The sequence below is a fragment of the Pyricularia pennisetigena genome, chromosome 1 (genome assembly GCF_004337985.1).
Source record: "Pyricularia pennisetigena strain Br36 chromosome 1, whole genome shotgun sequence".
NCBI lineage: Eukaryota > Fungi > Ascomycota > Sordariomycetes > Magnaporthales > Pyriculariaceae > Pyricularia > Pyricularia pennisetigena.
The window spans coordinates 2,799,683-2,817,756 of NC_043740.1; the positions used below are offsets into that span (position 1 = coordinate 2,799,683).

General features: G+C 48.9%; 5 protein-coding genes across 5 annotated transcripts; 4 read left to right on the plus strand and 1 right to left on the minus strand.

Annotated features, from left to right (window-relative positions):
- Nucleotides 1-23: 23 nt before the first annotated feature.
- On the minus strand, nt 24-617 carry PpBr36_07389 (uncharacterized protein; the record flags this gene model as incomplete). The annotated part of the gene is made up of 3 exons (XM_029894526.1): nt 24-211; nt 282-420; nt 573-617. 3 exons carry the CDS (start codon nt 615-617, stop codon nt 24-26), a joined length of 372 nt encoding a protein of 123 aa, XP_029748090.1.
- A 1,665-nt stretch (nt 618-2,282) lies between these two features.
- PpBr36_07390 (uncharacterized protein) lies at nt 2,283-6,121 on the plus strand (the record flags this gene model as incomplete). The annotated part of the gene is made up of 17 exons (XM_029894527.1): nt 2,283-2,590; nt 2,668-2,786; nt 2,938-3,007; nt 3,072-3,211; nt 3,273-3,316; nt 3,385-3,422; nt 3,500-3,569; nt 3,635-3,674; nt 3,734-3,789; nt 3,860-3,902; nt 3,960-4,042; nt 4,106-4,235; nt 4,307-4,499; nt 4,584-4,613; nt 4,687-4,772; nt 4,840-4,909; nt 5,944-6,121. 17 exons carry the CDS (start codon nt 2,283-2,285, stop codon nt 6,119-6,121), a joined length of 1,698 nt encoding a protein of 565 aa, XP_029748233.1.
- Nucleotides 6,122-9,417: 3,296 nt separating this feature from the next.
- PpBr36_07391 (uncharacterized protein) lies at nt 9,418-9,921 on the plus strand (the record flags this gene model as incomplete). The annotated part of the gene is made up of 2 exons (XM_029894528.1): nt 9,418-9,748; nt 9,830-9,921. 2 exons carry the CDS (start codon nt 9,418-9,420, stop codon nt 9,919-9,921), a joined length of 423 nt encoding a protein of 140 aa, XP_029748231.1.
- Nucleotides 9,922-12,794: 2,873 nt separating this feature from the next.
- PpBr36_07392 (uncharacterized protein) lies at nt 12,795-13,984 on the plus strand (the record flags this gene model as incomplete). Its single annotated transcript, XM_029894529.1, has 5 exons — nt 12,795-12,808; nt 12,927-13,011; nt 13,112-13,137; nt 13,236-13,737; nt 13,841-13,984. 5 exons carry the CDS (start codon nt 12,795-12,797, stop codon nt 13,982-13,984), a joined length of 771 nt encoding a protein of 256 aa, XP_029748230.1.
- A 2,617-nt stretch (nt 13,985-16,601) lies between these two features.
- On the plus strand, nt 16,602-17,806 carry PpBr36_07393 (uncharacterized protein; the record flags this gene model as incomplete). The annotated part of the gene is made up of 5 exons (XM_029894530.1): nt 16,602-16,680; nt 16,886-16,956; nt 17,137-17,190; nt 17,280-17,441; nt 17,537-17,806. The coding sequence occupies 5 exons, from the start codon at nt 16,602-16,604 to the stop codon at nt 17,804-17,806; spliced, it is 636 nt and encodes a 211-aa protein (XP_029748229.1).
- Between the last annotated feature and the right edge of the window lie 268 nt (nt 17,807-18,074).

Consider the following 18,074-nt stretch of genomic DNA (forward strand, 5'->3'; position numbering starts at 1 on the left):
CTATGTCTCGTGGGTGTATGCGCTCAGTCGTAGTCATCATCGGCCCCGACGCCATGTCCCGCGTATCTATCCTCTTCTTCGTATCTGCTGGAAGATGGCTTGGCGCGACTCGAGCTCCCACCAGTACCACGGTTTTCAAGTGATGTCTGCTCGGCAACTGCGTCTGCGGCATCAACCCATTCTCCGTAGACGTCGACAGCGGCGGAAAGGTCTAGAGGCAAAGGTCAGCTCCGTCATAAGCGCAAAATGGCAGGAGGTTGCAGTCTCGGGTCCAACCATACAATTGATGCCGCATTGGAATCTTTGTCCACAGATCTTGCATTCTAGGTTTCCGACGCCCATCTTCTTGTCTAATTTGACGTCGACCGACTTCTCATGGTTGCAGAACAGGCAGGTGAATTGAGTGGGAAGGGGGTCTTTCTGCCAAGGTCGCAAACACGTCTGGTTAGCTCCAAAGATCGCATGAGAAGATGCGAAAACATCATCCGTGCACCCATGCGCATATTCCGGTCTACTGGACTGGATGCCGCAGACAAAAAGCGTGCAACCTGGCTATGCTTGTGTCAGCTTACCTTCTTCTTGGGGGGTGGCTTCGAGGAGCTTTTGCGCTTGCCCATCTTGACCTATTTGCGAATGAACGAAACCCCGAAAAAAGCTGATGAGGATGTGAATGCGCTAGTATCAAGTTGCAGAGCTAGCGACCGTGGTTGAGAGGGCGGGTCGCGGCGGTGAGGTTGTCGTGGTGCAGTAATGGGTTTTGTATTTTCGCGATTTTGTTTCTGACTCTTCTCTCAAGGCACGTCGAAAACCATGCATTTTTTTTACCTTGCTGCGACATGACAAGCGCGCATGCGCGGATCAAGGCGCAGTCTGTCTGCACCCCTGCCAGGCTATTGCCAGCCCATTCCTTTTCCCTGTGGCCCGTGCTTGATGATCCCCCTCCCTACTACGTCAAGTATCCGTTTATAGAATTTCAACAGGAATAATCAATCATTCACCACAGCGGGAACAAGCAGTATTCCAGTGCGACCGCTGGCCACGTGTACAGTAATTTATGGACTGGAATATTAGCATTGGAATTAATTTGATTTGCTTTTTTTTTCTTTAATTGTCCTCTATTTTTACATTGTGATTTCACAAGTACGGTACACAGTACCGCAATTAGGTACTTTCACTGGCCCATAGATAAGGTAAGGTACGGAAGCACGGAACCGCACTTTCTACTACCGACCGCCTTCCCCGCATTTGGCTCCCAAGGTTCCACTGGGTTATCGGGCGGGGCCTACCTCAGATGCGAGTTGCAGATGATCGCTCCGAACTGGTCACAATCCGACCTTGAAGGGCTTCGTTAGTGCTCAAGGTAGATAAGGCAAGTTCCTTGAAATTATCTTGGTGATCCATCCGCAATCAACAAACATTAGATGATTGTGAAGGCTTAGATTTTGGAGGCTGTGCATCACAGAAATAACTGAGGGGCATCTACTTGGATACCTAGGCAGCTACTGTACAACAGGATCCCACATTGTACACCTAGCATAATCACAGATGCCAGCTGAAGACGGTCGAATACTGGTAATTCAGAAGGGTTTTACCAGCGTTGGATCAGCCACATTATCATAGTTCATCAAGAATAAGGAGTGCAATATTTGCTGCTCGAGAAATCGCAAGTACCTACCTTGATCCGGCAGCTTTCAAATCGAATGACATAGTAGGGCGGGGAACAAGCCGCAATGGCATCGGTCGGCTGGGTACGGAGTACATCCATAACAAAGTAGCATCCGACCTTATCTACCTTACCTAAGTACCAGGTTGAGCTCAACAGGCTACCAATAAGAGAGGAGAGGGTTCCGGGATTGGGCACCTGGCCGCTGCCGAGACTTTTGCTTGGCCATCCGCTCTTGCGTCCGCTATTGCATCCGCTACACCATTCTTTCCTCAACAGCCTATGGTTTTGTTGGTTTTGTCCCAGTCCGCCATTAGGACCTGTCGTCTAATTTCAGCTATACAACTAGCTGGCGGTTGACTTCTCCCTGCCCGAGGTACTCCAACTATCCACCAACAGGCGGTCACATCACAACTTTTCCCAACCGGGTCTTGTCGTTTCATAATATCGCAATTCACAACCACCTGCACGTCCCTTAACTTTGGACTCTACCAAGCTTTCTGCTTCGTTTTCTTTCTTTCTCAATTTTCTGTTCAATCCTACGTTTTGCACATTTACCGCTCAATCATCCTGGGCCAATCCAACTTCACCACCATTGTTCCCATACCGCCTTTTCATCATGGCAACCAGTAGTGGCAGTTCGGCATCTGGTGCCACCAACGACCAGATCATGGCAGCCCTCAAGAAAATGCAAGAGGATCAAAGCCGTCTTCTGTCTCTGCTTTCTCAGGGTGAGCGTCAAAGCTTGCTGTCGTCAAGCGGTGCCGCCGGATCAGGGCTCGATGTATCCGAGGGTGATCTTACCGCTAGTCCGGGACTGACTGGAACTTCGTCCGCAATGCCTGCGGATGAGACCGCTGAACGTGATGCCACCTCGCCCTCAACTTCAGGATCAAAGTCTAACTTTACGTCTCGTATCGTGCTGACGTGAGTAATCTTGCGCCATGTGCCAGCTGTTCCACTACCTGCTACTCGTGGGACTCCAGCTGATACCTGCATCACAGCACGTACCCGAAACAAATCGGCATCAACCCCTTGCCCATGAAATGGGGAGCCCCCGATGCTGTGCAAAGAGGGCCAGTTGTTGTCCAGAGAGGACCCAGCACGATCCGTAGACGGAATGGTATGTTGTGTACCCTGAAATTTCATATTTCTCTTTATAGTCTTGAATGCTAATCAAGGAAGAATAGCTATTGGAGGTAAGCTATTTATATCGATGCACTCTAGTGCGGAGACTTTGTCCGTGTTGACATAAGCCTCCTCTTCCCGGGTAGCTCATGGCGGAGGCTACTCTGTATACTACGCGCTGGCTCTTGCGAGTCAAGAGCTCAAGGCAGACCACAGGTATGTGCAACAGGTGTACTCATATTCGTGTGGCTGGTAAACACCATACTAACCTGGATCCTAGGCCTGACTTTACCAACACTGAGCCGGCCGCCGAGATTGGGCCTTTCCCACAATGGGGAGACCCAAAGAAAATTGTGGCAATGGATCCCTGGGGTCATATTGCGCCATTTCTATTCAAGGACATTATCAACAAAGAAAACGGTAATTTAGATTCGAGACGTATACTGCTGATAGAATATAGTACTTACTAACATTTCCTTAGTCGATATCCGGCCAACTATCGCAATAACGAAAGCTCACATGAAGGTATTTCGTTCAGCTACCCAGTGGAAAAGGAATAGCTATCAAATCGCAGTCTTGTTGACACCACACAGCTTCCTGAGCTAGAGGAGAGCGTTCGCAGTGGCAGATTGTATGTTTTAGCTGATTTTGCAACTCACTTACATCACGCCCTAAAAAATGTTGGACTAATCTTTTCACCTTGGTTAGGGTTCCGGATGGCAAGGTCTGTCTAAATGCCCAGGGAGAGCTTGCAGTTACCAAGTTTGCTGTTGAACCTGTGAGTTTTGCTTCTCCTGTTGTAATTTACGTCAGCAGCCTGTCTAACCTGAATTTGTGCGACAGGTATGGTATCTCCCAGGCGTTGCAGAGCGCTTTGGCCTAGGTGACTATCCTCGCTCCCATGCCCACCGAAGATAACTTTCTGACAATCACAACACGTAGACGAGGGAACTCTGAGGCGTTCCCTATTTGAACATACCGGCGGCAGCTATCCTGAGGTGCGCAAGATAGCATGTACTCATACATACCAATCCCGGAGCTTGGAATTGTTACTTACTACTACTATAGCTTATCACACGAGGCGACATCAAGGTTTTTCTGCCACCAATCGGTATGTTCAAGTTGAGTCGACAGAGTAGTAGCTGCCACGGGTGCTGACATACTCTAGGTGGACTTACCGTTTACTGCTTCGGAGATCCTGCCAAAATGTCAGACCCGAACTCCCGGCTGGCGCTTCGGATTCACGATGAGGTAAGACGGCACGGGATACGGCATGTGCTACCATGGAGTGGACGCTGACATTTTACGTTTTAGTGCAACGGGAGCGATGTTTTTGGTTCGGATATTTGCACCTGCAGACCTTACCTCATTTTCGGCATTGAAGAGGCAGTGAAAGAGGCACAGAATGGAGGCAGTGGTGTCGTCATCTACTTCCGCAAAGAAGGTGTGTGACGAAAGACGTGTCTTTGAAGGAATGGGGTGTTTCTGTGATTCAAATGCTAACAAATTGCACAGGGAGAGCTTTGGGAGAAGTCACCAAGTATCTCGTGTACAACGCGCGAAAGCGTGGTGAGGACCGGGCATCGGACTACTTTAAGAGGACCGAAAACGTAGCCGGAGTCAAGGATATGCGTTTCCAGGCTCTCATGCCGGATATCTTGCACTGGTTGGGCATCACTAAAATCGATAGGATGCTCAGCATGAGCAAGTGCGTCTATATTCCCCAAGTACCCCCGTGCCCCATATCCCTTGTGGTCCCCTGAAGTCTGACGGTACAACCTACACCAAACAGCATGAAGCACGATGCCATTGTCGGGCAGGGGTAAGTTCGGATGTTACATATACCTGCTGTACCCCGAATATAGCAAAACTGACAGGCACATGTTATTTTGAAGAATCCCCATCCACGAAAGAGTCGAGCTTCCCGAGTCCTGGATCCCGGCAGACTCCCGCGTCGAGATTGACGCAAAGATCACAGCTGGTAGGACAGAACCACACCTTATCAACCAACGAATAAGCACACATCTAACAAAGCACACGTGTTCCAGGATATTTTACAACCGGGCACCGGATGACGGAATCGGAGCTTGCTTCCGTACAGGGCAGACTGTGGGAAGAGTAAGTAAAAGTCCACGCTCTCACATGGTAGGCAAGGTAATACAAGGCTGACGCGATGCAACAGTGTCGACCACTGATTGGAAGTCGGGAATCCGGGAACGAGTCTCTGACAGCACAAGCTGAGTGCTGGAAGCTTCCGAGGCCGTTGAACTTTTGTCTGGTCTTGTCGACTACAGTCAAAAAAAAAATCATTCAGCCCATACAGTTGCGAGGGCGGCGCAATCGCAACGTCCTGACCAATGTGCACCAGGCACGCAAGCATGCAGATTAGCGATGTGACCAGGGCTGCCTTAGCTAGGACGTTAATCAAACTCGACCACCTTATCCTTCATATATGAAGCTGCCAATTACTTAACCTTTGACGAATGACAAAAGGTCTTTTTTGTTGGGTTGCAAGGACGCATGCAGTCGCTATCGTCGGCAGTCGGATCGCAAGGATACTCGTATCCTCCATTCGGTGTAGTTACAATCATGCGTTGGCTATCAAATTTGAATGGAAATGTAACTGTCTCTTGTTCTTTTCGGGTAGCAACATGAAGGCAATGAGACATGGCATCGGTCGCCAAGTCACGATGACCTGTTGCTGCTTGCAGGAGCATACTCGGTATATTCAATTGTTACTCGCGGAATTTGTCCCAGTCTCCGGTAGAATACAGCGCATAGGTCACAGACGATAAAAGGCGGTGTCGCAGATGGAATATCTTACGTTATCTCTGGGTTCCAGCCCAAGTCTGAATGGCGATCCCCAGACCGGTCGCAATATGGGAAATGCTTTGCTGCTGTTAATGCCGGGAGAGGTTGCAGATACTAGCGAGACGTTGGCAACCACCTCGAAATGCCCATTAACCGATAGTAGAAGGGATCTGATAGCAAAACCCACGACCCTGCGGCGGACGTGCAAATTAACGGCGTGCATAAGCCTCGATAGATGGATTGTTTGGAACGTATCAGCAGGAACAGGTCGGGGGTCTCAATAGGGACAGGAGCAACGCATATCCGGGGAAACAATGACACCACAACGGGGTCTAGAAAAGTCGACGACGCCCCCGATTTCGTGGAATGACCGAGCTTCCGGGCCTCAATTCGTTCATTCTTTTCATGGTAAAACTGGGTCGTGGTCAGCCAAACCTGCAGCTTGCAGCATACCTACCCAACCATAGAAAGCCACCACGGTTCGTATGCAGTCTTGATCAGCCCACTCCAAGAATTTAAAAAATGCAGACAAGAAGGATTTGGCAAGGAAAAAAAGATAATAATAAAAAATGGAATAAAAGGACTTGGTACGGAATAAGGAATGGGGAGGCGCCGCTTTTGCAGCAGGCTTGGAAGAAAAGTCGACAACGGAAGTAATGGAGTTTTCTCAAAGGAAGAGAAAAATAAAAAGACCACCGCGTGGCATGGCCAAACAAAGAAGGACCTTGGACGGGTTGTTCGGGGCCACCATCATCGTACTGCATCTATGTCTGAGCCAGCCAGACTTGGAAACCGGTGTGAAAGATATCAAATGTTATTGTTGTCCTTGGTAATATTTCCGCCGTCATCGTGCCAGCGACTTATCCGTTAACCGATCTGTGGCCGTATCTGGAAAGGCGTGAACAACAAACCAAACCATCTCAGCCTATGGGGATTGAATGAGCTTCGGGTGCTTGAAGGAGCAAAGAAAAAACACGGGGCAAGGGCGGGGAGCAAGGGAAGCATGCTATGGGACCACCCGGAATCTCCTCCGGGCGGGTTTGGACAACGGATAACTTTTCCCTGGTCCCCGCGTTTTTTGTTCTCGTCTGGTTGCCTGGCTTGCCTGGTTCATCTTTTCTCACGGTCCCACCGGGCACAAGCTACCTCGGGTGCAAAACTTGGAGCAGAAGCAAAACGGTTGCGCCACAAGGGGAGCCGGGACGTCAATAATTCGTCCTGCTAGGTGTTGCTTACTTTCAAGGCATTGGAAACATTACGAAACAAGCATCAAGTATTAGACCTAGCATTGAGAGTAGTATAACCTCCCCAGTACTACAGAGGTGGAAATTTTGCCGTCGGCATCGTGTTCGAGTTTGCACTGTATGTTTATGTTAGTGTTTTCGGACCGGAGAGAAACAGCCTATTGGTAGGCATTGCAAGCCCGTTTCGAGCCACCCGGTATGCAGTCAGTCCTGACAGTGGCAAATGGGCGAACACGGCAAAGATTCATGGCATATGAAGCAAAGACACAAGACTTTTTTTTTTCTGTCTCTCTTGTCGGGGAGGCCATTGCGGTTAGAAACACCGAGAGTTTGCCGGCCGTGTGCCCTCAGGGATTTATCCTTTTCTGGTCTATTCTTATTTCCGGGTACTGGGTCTTTGCCAGTACTGATTGCGTCTATAGTTGTGCTCTGTCGCTGGCTGTGCTGTGCTGTTACTAATTACTGCCCACCGTCCACAAGCAGCCCCCTCCAGGCGGGCAGGCAAAGAACCCGCATCGAGACTAGGCTACAGTAGTAGTAGCATCGTGATCGGTATGGTCGGAAGTATAGGGTGGGCACGGTCACCTCGCAGTGCCATCCGACCGCCAAAACTGAGTGTCTTCTCGAACAAATTAGTCCTACAAACAAGACTTCTAATAACCCGTTCGAGGGTCCAAAGCAAAGGGGTCCATATTTTGCTTCTTGGAAATACACATAAAGCAAATACGAAAAGTAAATTGAGGGGAAAAAAGGGTCGATAAGGGGAAACCCAAAAAAACAAAGCTATGTGATCCAAGCGTGGCCGAAGGATGATGGATGGGCGAGTGGGGAAAGAGGAAGGCCATGAAACTATGACTGTCACAAATTTGCCTGCCTTGTTTTCAATGGCAAGACTTGTAAGCCTGCGAGCGGTTGGTAGCTGGCCTGAAAACCCAAGTGCAAGGTTATCAAGGTAATTCGTAGGGAGCGCTAAGCTACAAGGTATTCCGCAGCATAGGTAGGTACGTAATTTCCTCCCATAGCAGGCAGACAGGTACAATAGACTAGACCACTGTCGACGTTGCCCAGCATGCCGACTTACCAATTGTGCTTACTGGCGGGCCTCCACCATAACAAAACCCACTGTACCATACGTACTGTATGCTGCTTTGCCGACCCTGCTTTTTGTGCAGAATTGATTGCATTAGGGCAGTAATAGCAACAACCTCTTTAGCACAGGCCAACCTACCAAAAAAAAAAAAAAACGACAACGATACATTAACATAATGTTACTACCTCCCGGGCTGGTCCCTGACAAATCCCGAAGCTTTCGCCTCTCTGTGGTCTTTGCGAAGGCCTGACTTGCGCAACCAGTTTGTTCACGGCTCTTTTGCATAAACTGCTAGTCACATCATATACACAGCGTACTACGGTGTCCAACATGTTATACAGTACAAGTAACGTCAAGACAAGCCCAGAGCGATAGATACTGCATTGTTTGTTTGACGTACGGCACGCACAGTAAAAATGGCAAGGGAAGGGGAGGAGGGCGAGTGGACGAGGAGCTGTTAACTTCCAAGGCGGGGCGGGCGGGGCGGGGCCAAAAAGGAATCATTACTACGACAAGCCAAGTACCCGAGCCAAGCCACACAAAGCACATCCACACGCACACACCACACACCCCTTGCATCTCTCTCCTCTCTCTACAGCCAGTCCCTCATCATTGGCCCATCAGCCGACTGACAAGTGGCAGTGGTGCCTGAATCTGGACCAATCCAGCCCAGAAGTGATCGGCAAGAGAGGACGGACAGAAGGGGGGGTATGTAACCTGGTTCAATTGACGGACGGGAAGGGTGTGGATTTAGTTGGTTAGTCCACGATTAACAAAGTCCCAAGAATGAATGTGTGCATCATCCCTCCATGTTCTTTTTTTTCTTTCCTTCTTCGTCTGCATGCTCCTTGTCCACCCGTTGGCATTTCAGCCCAAGTGGGCAGCAGTACCTTTTTTTCCCTCACAGTGTCGTATGTACGTACTGCACTCGAAATTCCGGCCGGCCATTGCCTAGTCAAAGTAGTCAGACCTACCCAGGAGACCCAAGTGGAGGTGCAAGACAACCGATACAAAACAAAGACCCGGCCATTTTGGAGCCTGACTGTCTTGAATCTTTTTTTCCCTCGATGGTTTAGTTAATAAATAACCCACATGGGCCTCGCTTCCTTCCTCCCGTCCATAGCCCCCTTCCTAGCATTGCTGTCTGAATAAGCTTGCCAGGGCTCATTACTTAGATCATCCATCACTCCATGATCATCATCGTAAAAGAAAACTATTTTCAGCACCAAGCCTTTACCTTTTTAAATGATCCGGCATTGACTAAGAAGGTCTTGACCAAACTCTAGCAGTCATCAACCACCACAGCTACAGGCTTTTAACAGTCCTGTCTCGTACTGCCAGTCAACACTCTTTTTATCAACCACAACCAACCGAGTCTGCATATACTCATCCATTCGCTACCTTTCAAAACATTTTTACTATCAACCTTCAACTATCAACACACTACATTAATAAATTTCACAACACACAACGAAGCCAACATGTCGTCACCAAGTTCTTCAGACTACATGCGCATGGGAGGGAGAGACTCGTCTTCGAGTAGTAGCAAAAGGAGCTCCAGACCGAGACTCCTCCGAGCTTCTGCCACGGAGCCGTCATTGTCAGCTTCGACAGCTTCTCATGGAGCACTTGCTAGCCCTCCGCATTCGTCGAGCAGACGGGCTACAGATATACTAAACCGAATGGCATACATCAGCGGCACATCGCCGCCATCCGGCCAAAGCCCATTATACGAGGGCATGAATGAGAGGACCGACAACTTGTCATCCTCACCTACTTCTCACAGCAATGATGAATACTACACACGTCCTCGTACGTACCCCTGCCGTATGTTGGCAACTCCCATAACTTCGTATAGTAGACGTACATATAACTAACTATAGCCCTCAAAAGATGCCTCAGAGAGGTACTTTAGCTTTCCCAGCTTCGACACTTGGGAAGGCCAAGACGACAACAAGGACAACGAGGACAAATCTGGCGATTGAAGTCAAGCTTCTGCCAGCCCTGTAGCCAATCAGCGACAGAGGCAGGCCAAAAGATTTCTATTTCCTTTTCCTTCTCTCTTTAGGGAAGCGGGTTTTTCTAGAGGCGCTTCCCGGATTTACCCAATAACGATGACGATATAATGAACACCAAAAGCAAAAAAAAACGACAACACTTATTACGACCACAGAGGAACCAGTATCCGAATCGACAGCACCGTCAGGTTATGATGATCACAGATCCTCATCCGAATCGAGTGCAGCAATACAAGCGCAGAGTCGAGGCCAGATTCTAGAAATCGACGATTTGACCATGGCCTACCAGAGTACTGGGCCGGGATTCCATGATCGTCGTTGCACAGAGCTGGGGCAGGTGTACAAGTACAAGGGTGACGGAAATAGGTGACAGGGCACGCAACAAGAGGCCGATCGGTGCTATTCTCCGGACCATGTCTTCCTTGTGTGGTGCCTATCCGTCCAGTCAACGACGGGCGTTGTGGAGGGGTATTGTTGCGTTGGAATGGGAACCGCGACGAATGAGAAAGGCGATGGGGCCATATAATGGTGGAGAAGAACCACTTACCAAACTCGCATGCATAGAGACCCAATGCCTCTAGCCGAGCATAACGCTCAAATGGTAGAGGAAGAGAATAATTCAAATAAGGAAAAAAAACAAAATTTATCCAAACGACCGATAAACCCAGCCGGGAACCAGTGCCAACGTGGGAATGATCAACGTGCCTGCAAGTCCAGAAGATTCACTTCATCTATCACGTTGCTACAAGCCACCAAGCAACAAGGATTCCAGCCATCCGATGCTTATAGCATCTGTTTCCCTGGAAGCAGGCAGCTTTCTCCCGCCGTGCAGAACCCAGCGATGGTTACAATGACGACTGCCATGGCCCGGGGGATCGCATCCGAGCGCCCAAACCCCTGAGGATCCGGGTCCTTGACAACGACGAAAGCAATAGACTAAGGGCGTGTGCGTCAATGAAAGGCGGTCTGGCTTGAGACTTTTTTTTTTCCTCCCTAAAGGGAAAAATTCCATGTGGGGACACACCAGCCGTCTTTCTTTTTTTTTTTTTTTTTTTTTTTTTGGCTTTGTACTTTGTGGAGCAACCTAAACTTGGTCCAGTTAGCATCACAAAGACGTAGCTTTTCTGTAATCAGGTAATAACTTAATAACTTTGTTGGTGTCATGTCGATGATGTTATTTGTTTGGTCAAGCGTCCAGTTGGTTAAACTATCCGGCGGCTTTTGGAGGGCTTACTGTCTATGGTAGGCACGCCTAAAAAAAACAGCCGCAGCTGCACGCGCGCCTGATTTAAAAACAGGGCTCTGCGCGAAGCCGTAGTTCGAAGCCCAAGCGAGTGATGAAGAAAGAGGCGAAAGACTAAGAAAAAAAGGTGCCTCTCACCTACGACGGCTGGCTGATGAGTATGCATCTGGTGATGTTTGGGTCGCCTGTTCAGCTTTGTTCTGCCTGCTGCGAGAAGCACGATATCCCTATTTTACTTGGTAGTGCTTCCAACACCCCCTGTCTATTCTCATCTGACCATGACTGAGACCTTACTTCTGGCCACCAGCTACCAGCGGTAGAGCCTGAATAAGGGCACGCGACACTAAAACCAAATACACCACCAACGAGTATCCAGGGGAAATACTGTTTCCGTACGGTATACCCATTGAACAAGTCGACCGTGCTTCATCTGACACCGCCCGATGTCTCGTCTCCACCATGCAAGCGGTTCGCGGCTAGCTCGGCGGTGTTGACAAGGAGACTCGATAAAGGGTCCTGTATGTTGCCTGGGTAAATTTGAACGCTTTGAAGGCTGTTTGGGTAGTTGTGCAGCTGGCGGTTTGGCTGGTGCTGCTAAGAGGCAGAACTAACCAACCCCCTAGTTCTAAATCAGTAAAGTGACGGAAATTCAATATGCACTCATCATCCTCTGTGCGTTGCAAAGGGTAGATATGATGGCTGGCTATGACAGAAAAATGTCTCGATCGCTTTTTCAAGGCCAAAGCGGTCAGGCGGCGATCAGGAGGATTCCTTTCGGTTCAAGATTATTTCATATCCGGTGACAAGATGGCAACGCACGCAGGTAGGCAGACAGTATGACAGCACATGCGGCCAAGGGCACGCCCTGCGCCAGCGATGCCAGGGAGACAATTTTCATTACTCATACTATGTTATGCCTTTTCGCAGTGTTGTTGTGCCATCGAAGTGTAGTCGGGTTGTGAAAATTCTGAAGTTGGGAATTGTTCAGACAAGCCCATAGCATTATAGAATCAGTCGAACTCTACTGGGCATGTAGGAGCTGCCAAAATACCGGTCGTCAGTTGAATGTCGAACCGAGTTTTCGCAGGATAAGTAATCACGATAAAAAAAAATAACCAACAGAGTAATCTATGTAAAAAGTGCACTGCTTGTATACACTCTTTTTTGTCTGTCTGAGCTCAGAGCTTGCCAGTCCAAAAATACTCCACATATGTCACTACTGTCAGGGTAGGTAAGGTTCGTAAGGTAGGAGAGGAAGGTGAAGAAGGGTTTACCCCGCCCGCCACCATTCCCTTTGCCTGCCCGAAGAATGATTAAACAAGACAAGCCACACCAAGGAGCGAAAAAAAAAAGACCTGAGTGAGAAATCTGTGGCTTGCTTGTGGCGCGTGCGCGGGTCACTCTTTCTCAAAGCCCTAAACGGTCGACACCCAATGAAACCAAAGATAGCTCCACTGCAGGTCCACTCTATCATCCCTCTCTCTGAGACTCGGAGACCACACAAACGTGAGGAAATTTCATTTTGCTGCCAACTAACCATCAAAGCAACCAGTCCGCCAGCACACATTGTCCACCGCCGAGACAACCGAGTGCAAATATGGCTGTCGGAAAGTACGATATCATCAGTTTACACGCCCCCGAATTATTTCGCAACAAAGCGATGATTTACGTGGGGAGCTTGAAGGCGGGAGGAACACCAAAAGGCTGACCAACCGACTTCTCCCCGCAGGAACAAGAGATTGTCGAAGGGCAAGAAGGGTCTCAAGAAGAAGACCCAGGACCCCTTCGCCCGCAAGGACTGGTACGGAATCAAGGTCAGTCTTCAAAATGATTCCAGTGGGAGGGGCGAGGGCCAGGATAGTCTTGCACAGGAAAACAGGCGATTCTAACAAACTTTGTTCTGCGACGATACAGGCTCCGGCGCCTTTTAACATCAGGGAGTAAGGCTTGATCTCACATTCATATTATCATGGACGACATCGACGAAACACCCGCCAGCCCGAGACGACTAACACGGATTTACTCTTTTTCATTACAGTGTCGGCAAGACCCTTGTCAACAGGAGCAGTGGTATGAAGAACGCCAACGATGCGCTGAAGGGCCGCATCTTCGAGGTCTCACTCGCCGACCTCCAGAAGGACGAGGACCACGCATTCCGCAAGATCAAGCTCCGGGTCGACGAGGTCCAGGGCAAGAACTGCCTGACCAACTTCCACGGTCTTGACTTCACCAGCGACAAGCTGAGGTCGCTTGTCCGCAAGTGGCAATCCCTGATCGAGGCCAACGTCACGGTCAAGACCACCGACGACTACCTCCTCCGCCTTTTCGCCATTGCTTTCACCAAGCGCCGCCCCAACCAGATCAAGAAGACCACCTACGCCGCCAGCTCTCAGATCCGTGCCATCAGGAGGAAGATGACCGAGATCATCCAGCGCGAGGCATCTACCTGCACTCTGCAGCAGCTTACCAACAAGCTGATCCCCGAGGTCATTGGCCGCGAGATTGAGAAGGCCACCCAGGGCATTTACCCCCTGCAGAACGTAAGGATATTCTGGGACTAGTCGAGTTTTGGTTCCGGGGAAAATGTGAAATTTAGATCATACTGGATTTTTTATGCTGACCAAGAACTCTTATATGATATAGGTGCACATCCGCAAGGTTAAGCTGCTGAAGCAGCCCAAGTTCGACCTTGGTGGCCTCCTGGCCCTGCACGGCGAGTCGACGACAGACGAGCAAGGCCAGAAGGTTGAGAGGGAGTTCAAGGAGCGCGTTCTCGAGGAGGTTTAAAGGGAGCAAATCGGGTGCGTTGTCTTTTGTTGTTGGTCAAGGAAACGGCATGGGGCACGGTTTTTTCTATCAGGCAATACCTCTTTTACCATAAAAATAGGGCACGGGGTTTCTTGCTTTTTATCTCTCTTCGGTTGCATTTGGCGTGGCAATATCATGGTAAAGCCCAGACATAGTGCCTTGTACCCCATGTGTGTGCTGTCTGGGAGGCGCTGCTATGAATGAAAAGGAAATGAACTTTTAACGCACCATTAGCCAGATTCTTGAATGGCAAGACATTTGGAAGCACAACCGTGATGTTTTTCTCGTCGAGCTTAGGGATATGATCTGTTTCTGGAGCCGGAAAACTTTCTACAGCGGGGTGGAGTCTTGAACGCGTGCACTTTTGCAACCAGCCAGTTGAATGGATGTGACGCCGATTCTGGGATGAGATCGTGCCGTACGGGCTCTTCCCATACCTACAACCTATCCTCCTACTGTATTTTTTGAAATTCGCAACCATTCAGAGGTTTGTGGATTAAGGGTTAGGATGGATCAACAACATGTGGCAAACAACCAAACAACAACCCATAAAAAGGCCTGGAGAGAAAACCAAGGGGGAAAAAAAAAAAAAAAAAAAAAAAAAAAAAAAAAAAAAAAAAAAAAAAAAAAACCAAGGAGAGTTAGGGAAGCACCGGAGGGAAAAACTCTTGGTAAACCCATTTGGTAATGCAGCCCCTGTCGAAGATGGCAACCCCAGATTTCCTTCCATTCTCGGTATTTAAACCCACGGTTCAAACAAACCTGACTCAGGAGTACTCATGTGCCCCTAATATCGCAGCTTACTTTGGGTAGGTTAAATAGGCACGCAGTACATGTCGGCCAACTTGCACATCTAGGCAGTTTAATGTTCTCTGCATCGACCACGATTTGGAGATTCATAAAATATAAAATAAATAATAAAAGAGCAGAAGAGGAAAAAGGTTGAAAAGCGAACCTTCTGTTCAAACACCAGAGCTGTGTAAGTGAAGACTTGCAATTTTCTTCTTATGTCTTTCTTTTGTTCTTTTGATTCATGCAGCCTGTTTCGCGGGGCGTGTTTACTTTATTTTTTTTATTTTATTTTTTCGTCGCGCCGCTCTCTACCTTCTTTCTTGGCCGTCGTCCCAACGTCCAGACGTCATAGATCGCTTCTAAGGCCATCGTGTGGGCGGAGTTGCCAGTCAAGAAAATGGTCATGAGGGGTTCCTAAATGTTGCGTGGCCATCTGAAGTAGCCCTACTAAAAGCAGCTAGAAAACTAGCAAGCAGAGAAGGAGAGTGACTTGGGGAAATGGCCCATGGAACAAAAAGATTCAGGCAAACATTTCGGGGTTTTTTTTTTTCGACACACCTTGCTTTCCAAGTCAAGAAAGATAGCGTGTGGCAAGTATGCACCTCATCTCATTTGGGCTTGTTTGGCGCGTTTGTGGGTAGCATTAATGCCTACGCGTGCGTTGGGTCGTTTTATCCCTTTCTTTTACCTTTTGTTAACTTCTCGCCCCCTCCCGCAAAGAAAAGACATTTCATCTTTGGGGAAGTTTGATTCGCTGTGCTCCTGTAGCCAGAGAGAAAAAAAAACAATCTAGGATTGTCACCATCTTTTTGTACGACCCAAACGCGTACTGCAATCCAGTTGTATAAACATGCCCATCTTAAAACCAGTGCTTACGTCCCAAACCATACATTTCAGGAGTGTCCATCTGACTAACTTGGCCCCCCAAAGTCCCAGTGGTTCGATAGCCTCAAGGCAACACACAGAGCACCGAGCTAGCAAGCATTAGGGGCCCCCTTTGGCCAGCGCGTGCTGCGGGGCAGTACAGCTATCAACAACCCGAAGCTTCTTGTACCTACCCGTACCGACTTGCCTGCTGCCCACTTTTTGGGTGTGAGTGTGTGCTTGCTACCAACAGTTAGCCAACAGACAGACAGCCAAACAGGCAGTCAGACACCTCACAAACCACGACCTAGTAACCTCATGCACCTTGATAGGTTCGCAGATGGTCTGAAAGGATACTAGTGCAACCGGTTCTGATCTATTTCTTTTTTCTTCTTTTTTTTTCTTCCCCTTCTTTTTTCTATACTCTCTGTCTCAATCCAAAGACTATATCCAGGGAACCGGCCGCTGGCAGAAGGGCAGAGATAGGATAAAGCATAAATCGTTGGGGACTGCTTTGCTGGTGCTGTTCAGCCCAACGTCTTCGGAGCTGTGGGCCACACTAGGTGCCGACCTAAGTAACGTGGAGCTAAGCTACCTATCTCTTTTCGCCCCATTCTGCCATACTACTCTGCCTGGCGAAACGACGCGGACGCAAAGGCGGGCAGAAAGTATATGCGAGCCGTCGGTGGATTTGCGTGCACGCCTAACGCGACGCTGTTCGACAACTTTTGGCAATTCTTCATTTCCCACCAGGAAAAGAAGTCAGATACTGCCTCTTTAATTCGGCCTCACCCACCTCGATTTTTCAAGACCAGCAACGTTGGGAGTACGTGGGAGTTTGAGTGAGCGAGTCCGTCTCGTGAGAGAGAGAGAGAGAGAGAGAGAGAGAGAGTGTGTGTGTGTGTGTGTGTGTGTTTGAGTGAGAGAGCGGTGGGTGAAAATGGCGGTGGCATCAGAGGATTCGTTACCAACGCTCAAGGTGTTGCTGGTCGGGTCTTCAAACGTCGGAAAGTCTGCCCGTGAGTTTGTCTTCAAGCTCGGCTGCCTTGGTTGCCACATGTTTTGTCATTGCTTGGTCTTTATCTTCCCGAGGTTTCCTTCCCTCCTGCTCTGGTCTACCCGGTGCATCTGGCTTCAGAGCAGTGGAAAAGAGGAACCATATCGGCCATGACTTTCTCACAAGATGTCTCCACAACGGACAGAGGCTAATCACTTGCTTTATAGTACTCACGAGATACTGTCACGACAAGTTCGAGCCGGAAGATGCAGCAGCAACGATTGGGATTGACTACAAGGTTTGTCCACTGCAGTGCTCTCGTTATCTGCCTTGTTGATCCTTCTGCGGGAATCTTCAGCACCCTTCAGTTGTGTGGAGGAGAGTGGGCATTTTAGATGAACGTTACATCTGCGCCGCAAGCTCACGACTGCGAGATATAGTCCGAGACAACAGAAGCTGATGAAACTTGTGCATGTAGAGGAAAAGGCTAGCTGTCTATGGAAAGGCATACCAGCTCAATCTGTTTGATACTGTGAGTTTGGGTGTCGGCCCTTACAACTTGCATTGCAGAAACAAATCAGGCTGACAACTATCCCGACCTGAATCGGGATCCTCTTATAGGCTGGCCAGGAAAGATTTCGAACTTTGTCGACAAGCTACTACAGGGGGGCACATGGTGTAATAATTGCCTATGATATCTCGAACAGGAGGTCATTCCTGGAGCTAGGGAGATGGTTTGACGAGGTCAAGTCAAATACCGTGGCTGAGATTGCGCTGTTCCTGGTAAGCAAAGTGAAACTCAAAAAAGCATTATTTTAACTCGCGCTCTTCACCTGATGGGCTTGAGATTATTAGCATCTAGTTGACCACCAAAGCAGGTGGGCACGAAGCTCGACATTGCTGCAACAAGTAGAGCGGTGTCATACGAAGAGGGACTCGCACTGGCGCAGGCACATGGAGCGCAGTTTTGCGAGGCCAGTTCCAAAACGCGCGAGAACGTACGAAAACCGTTTGTCGATATTGTCAACCATATCGTACAAGAACCGGTACTGCTGAAAAAGGTCAACACATCCCGCAACAACTCGGGTACCATCAAGGTCAACAGAGCGAACGGCGAAGATGCCTCGTGGTTATCCTGTGCATGTTGATACAGCACACGAGTCAAAGATGAGGGGAATAGAAGGAAGGGGTGACAAGCACGGCGGGAAGGCGGCTCAGCCGGTTGTTAAAATCCCATCCGCCTTGTAATGTGTATCCAACAAAGACTGCAGGAGCATCAAGGGAAGCTGAAAATGTTGTTTCTATTCTTATTTTCTTTTTCTTCCTCTCTTTTATTTGCCAGGCATTGTCATGGGATGATAGAGATGCGCAACTAAACGCATGATACCCGGGCTCTTGTTGGCTTTTTTTTTTTTT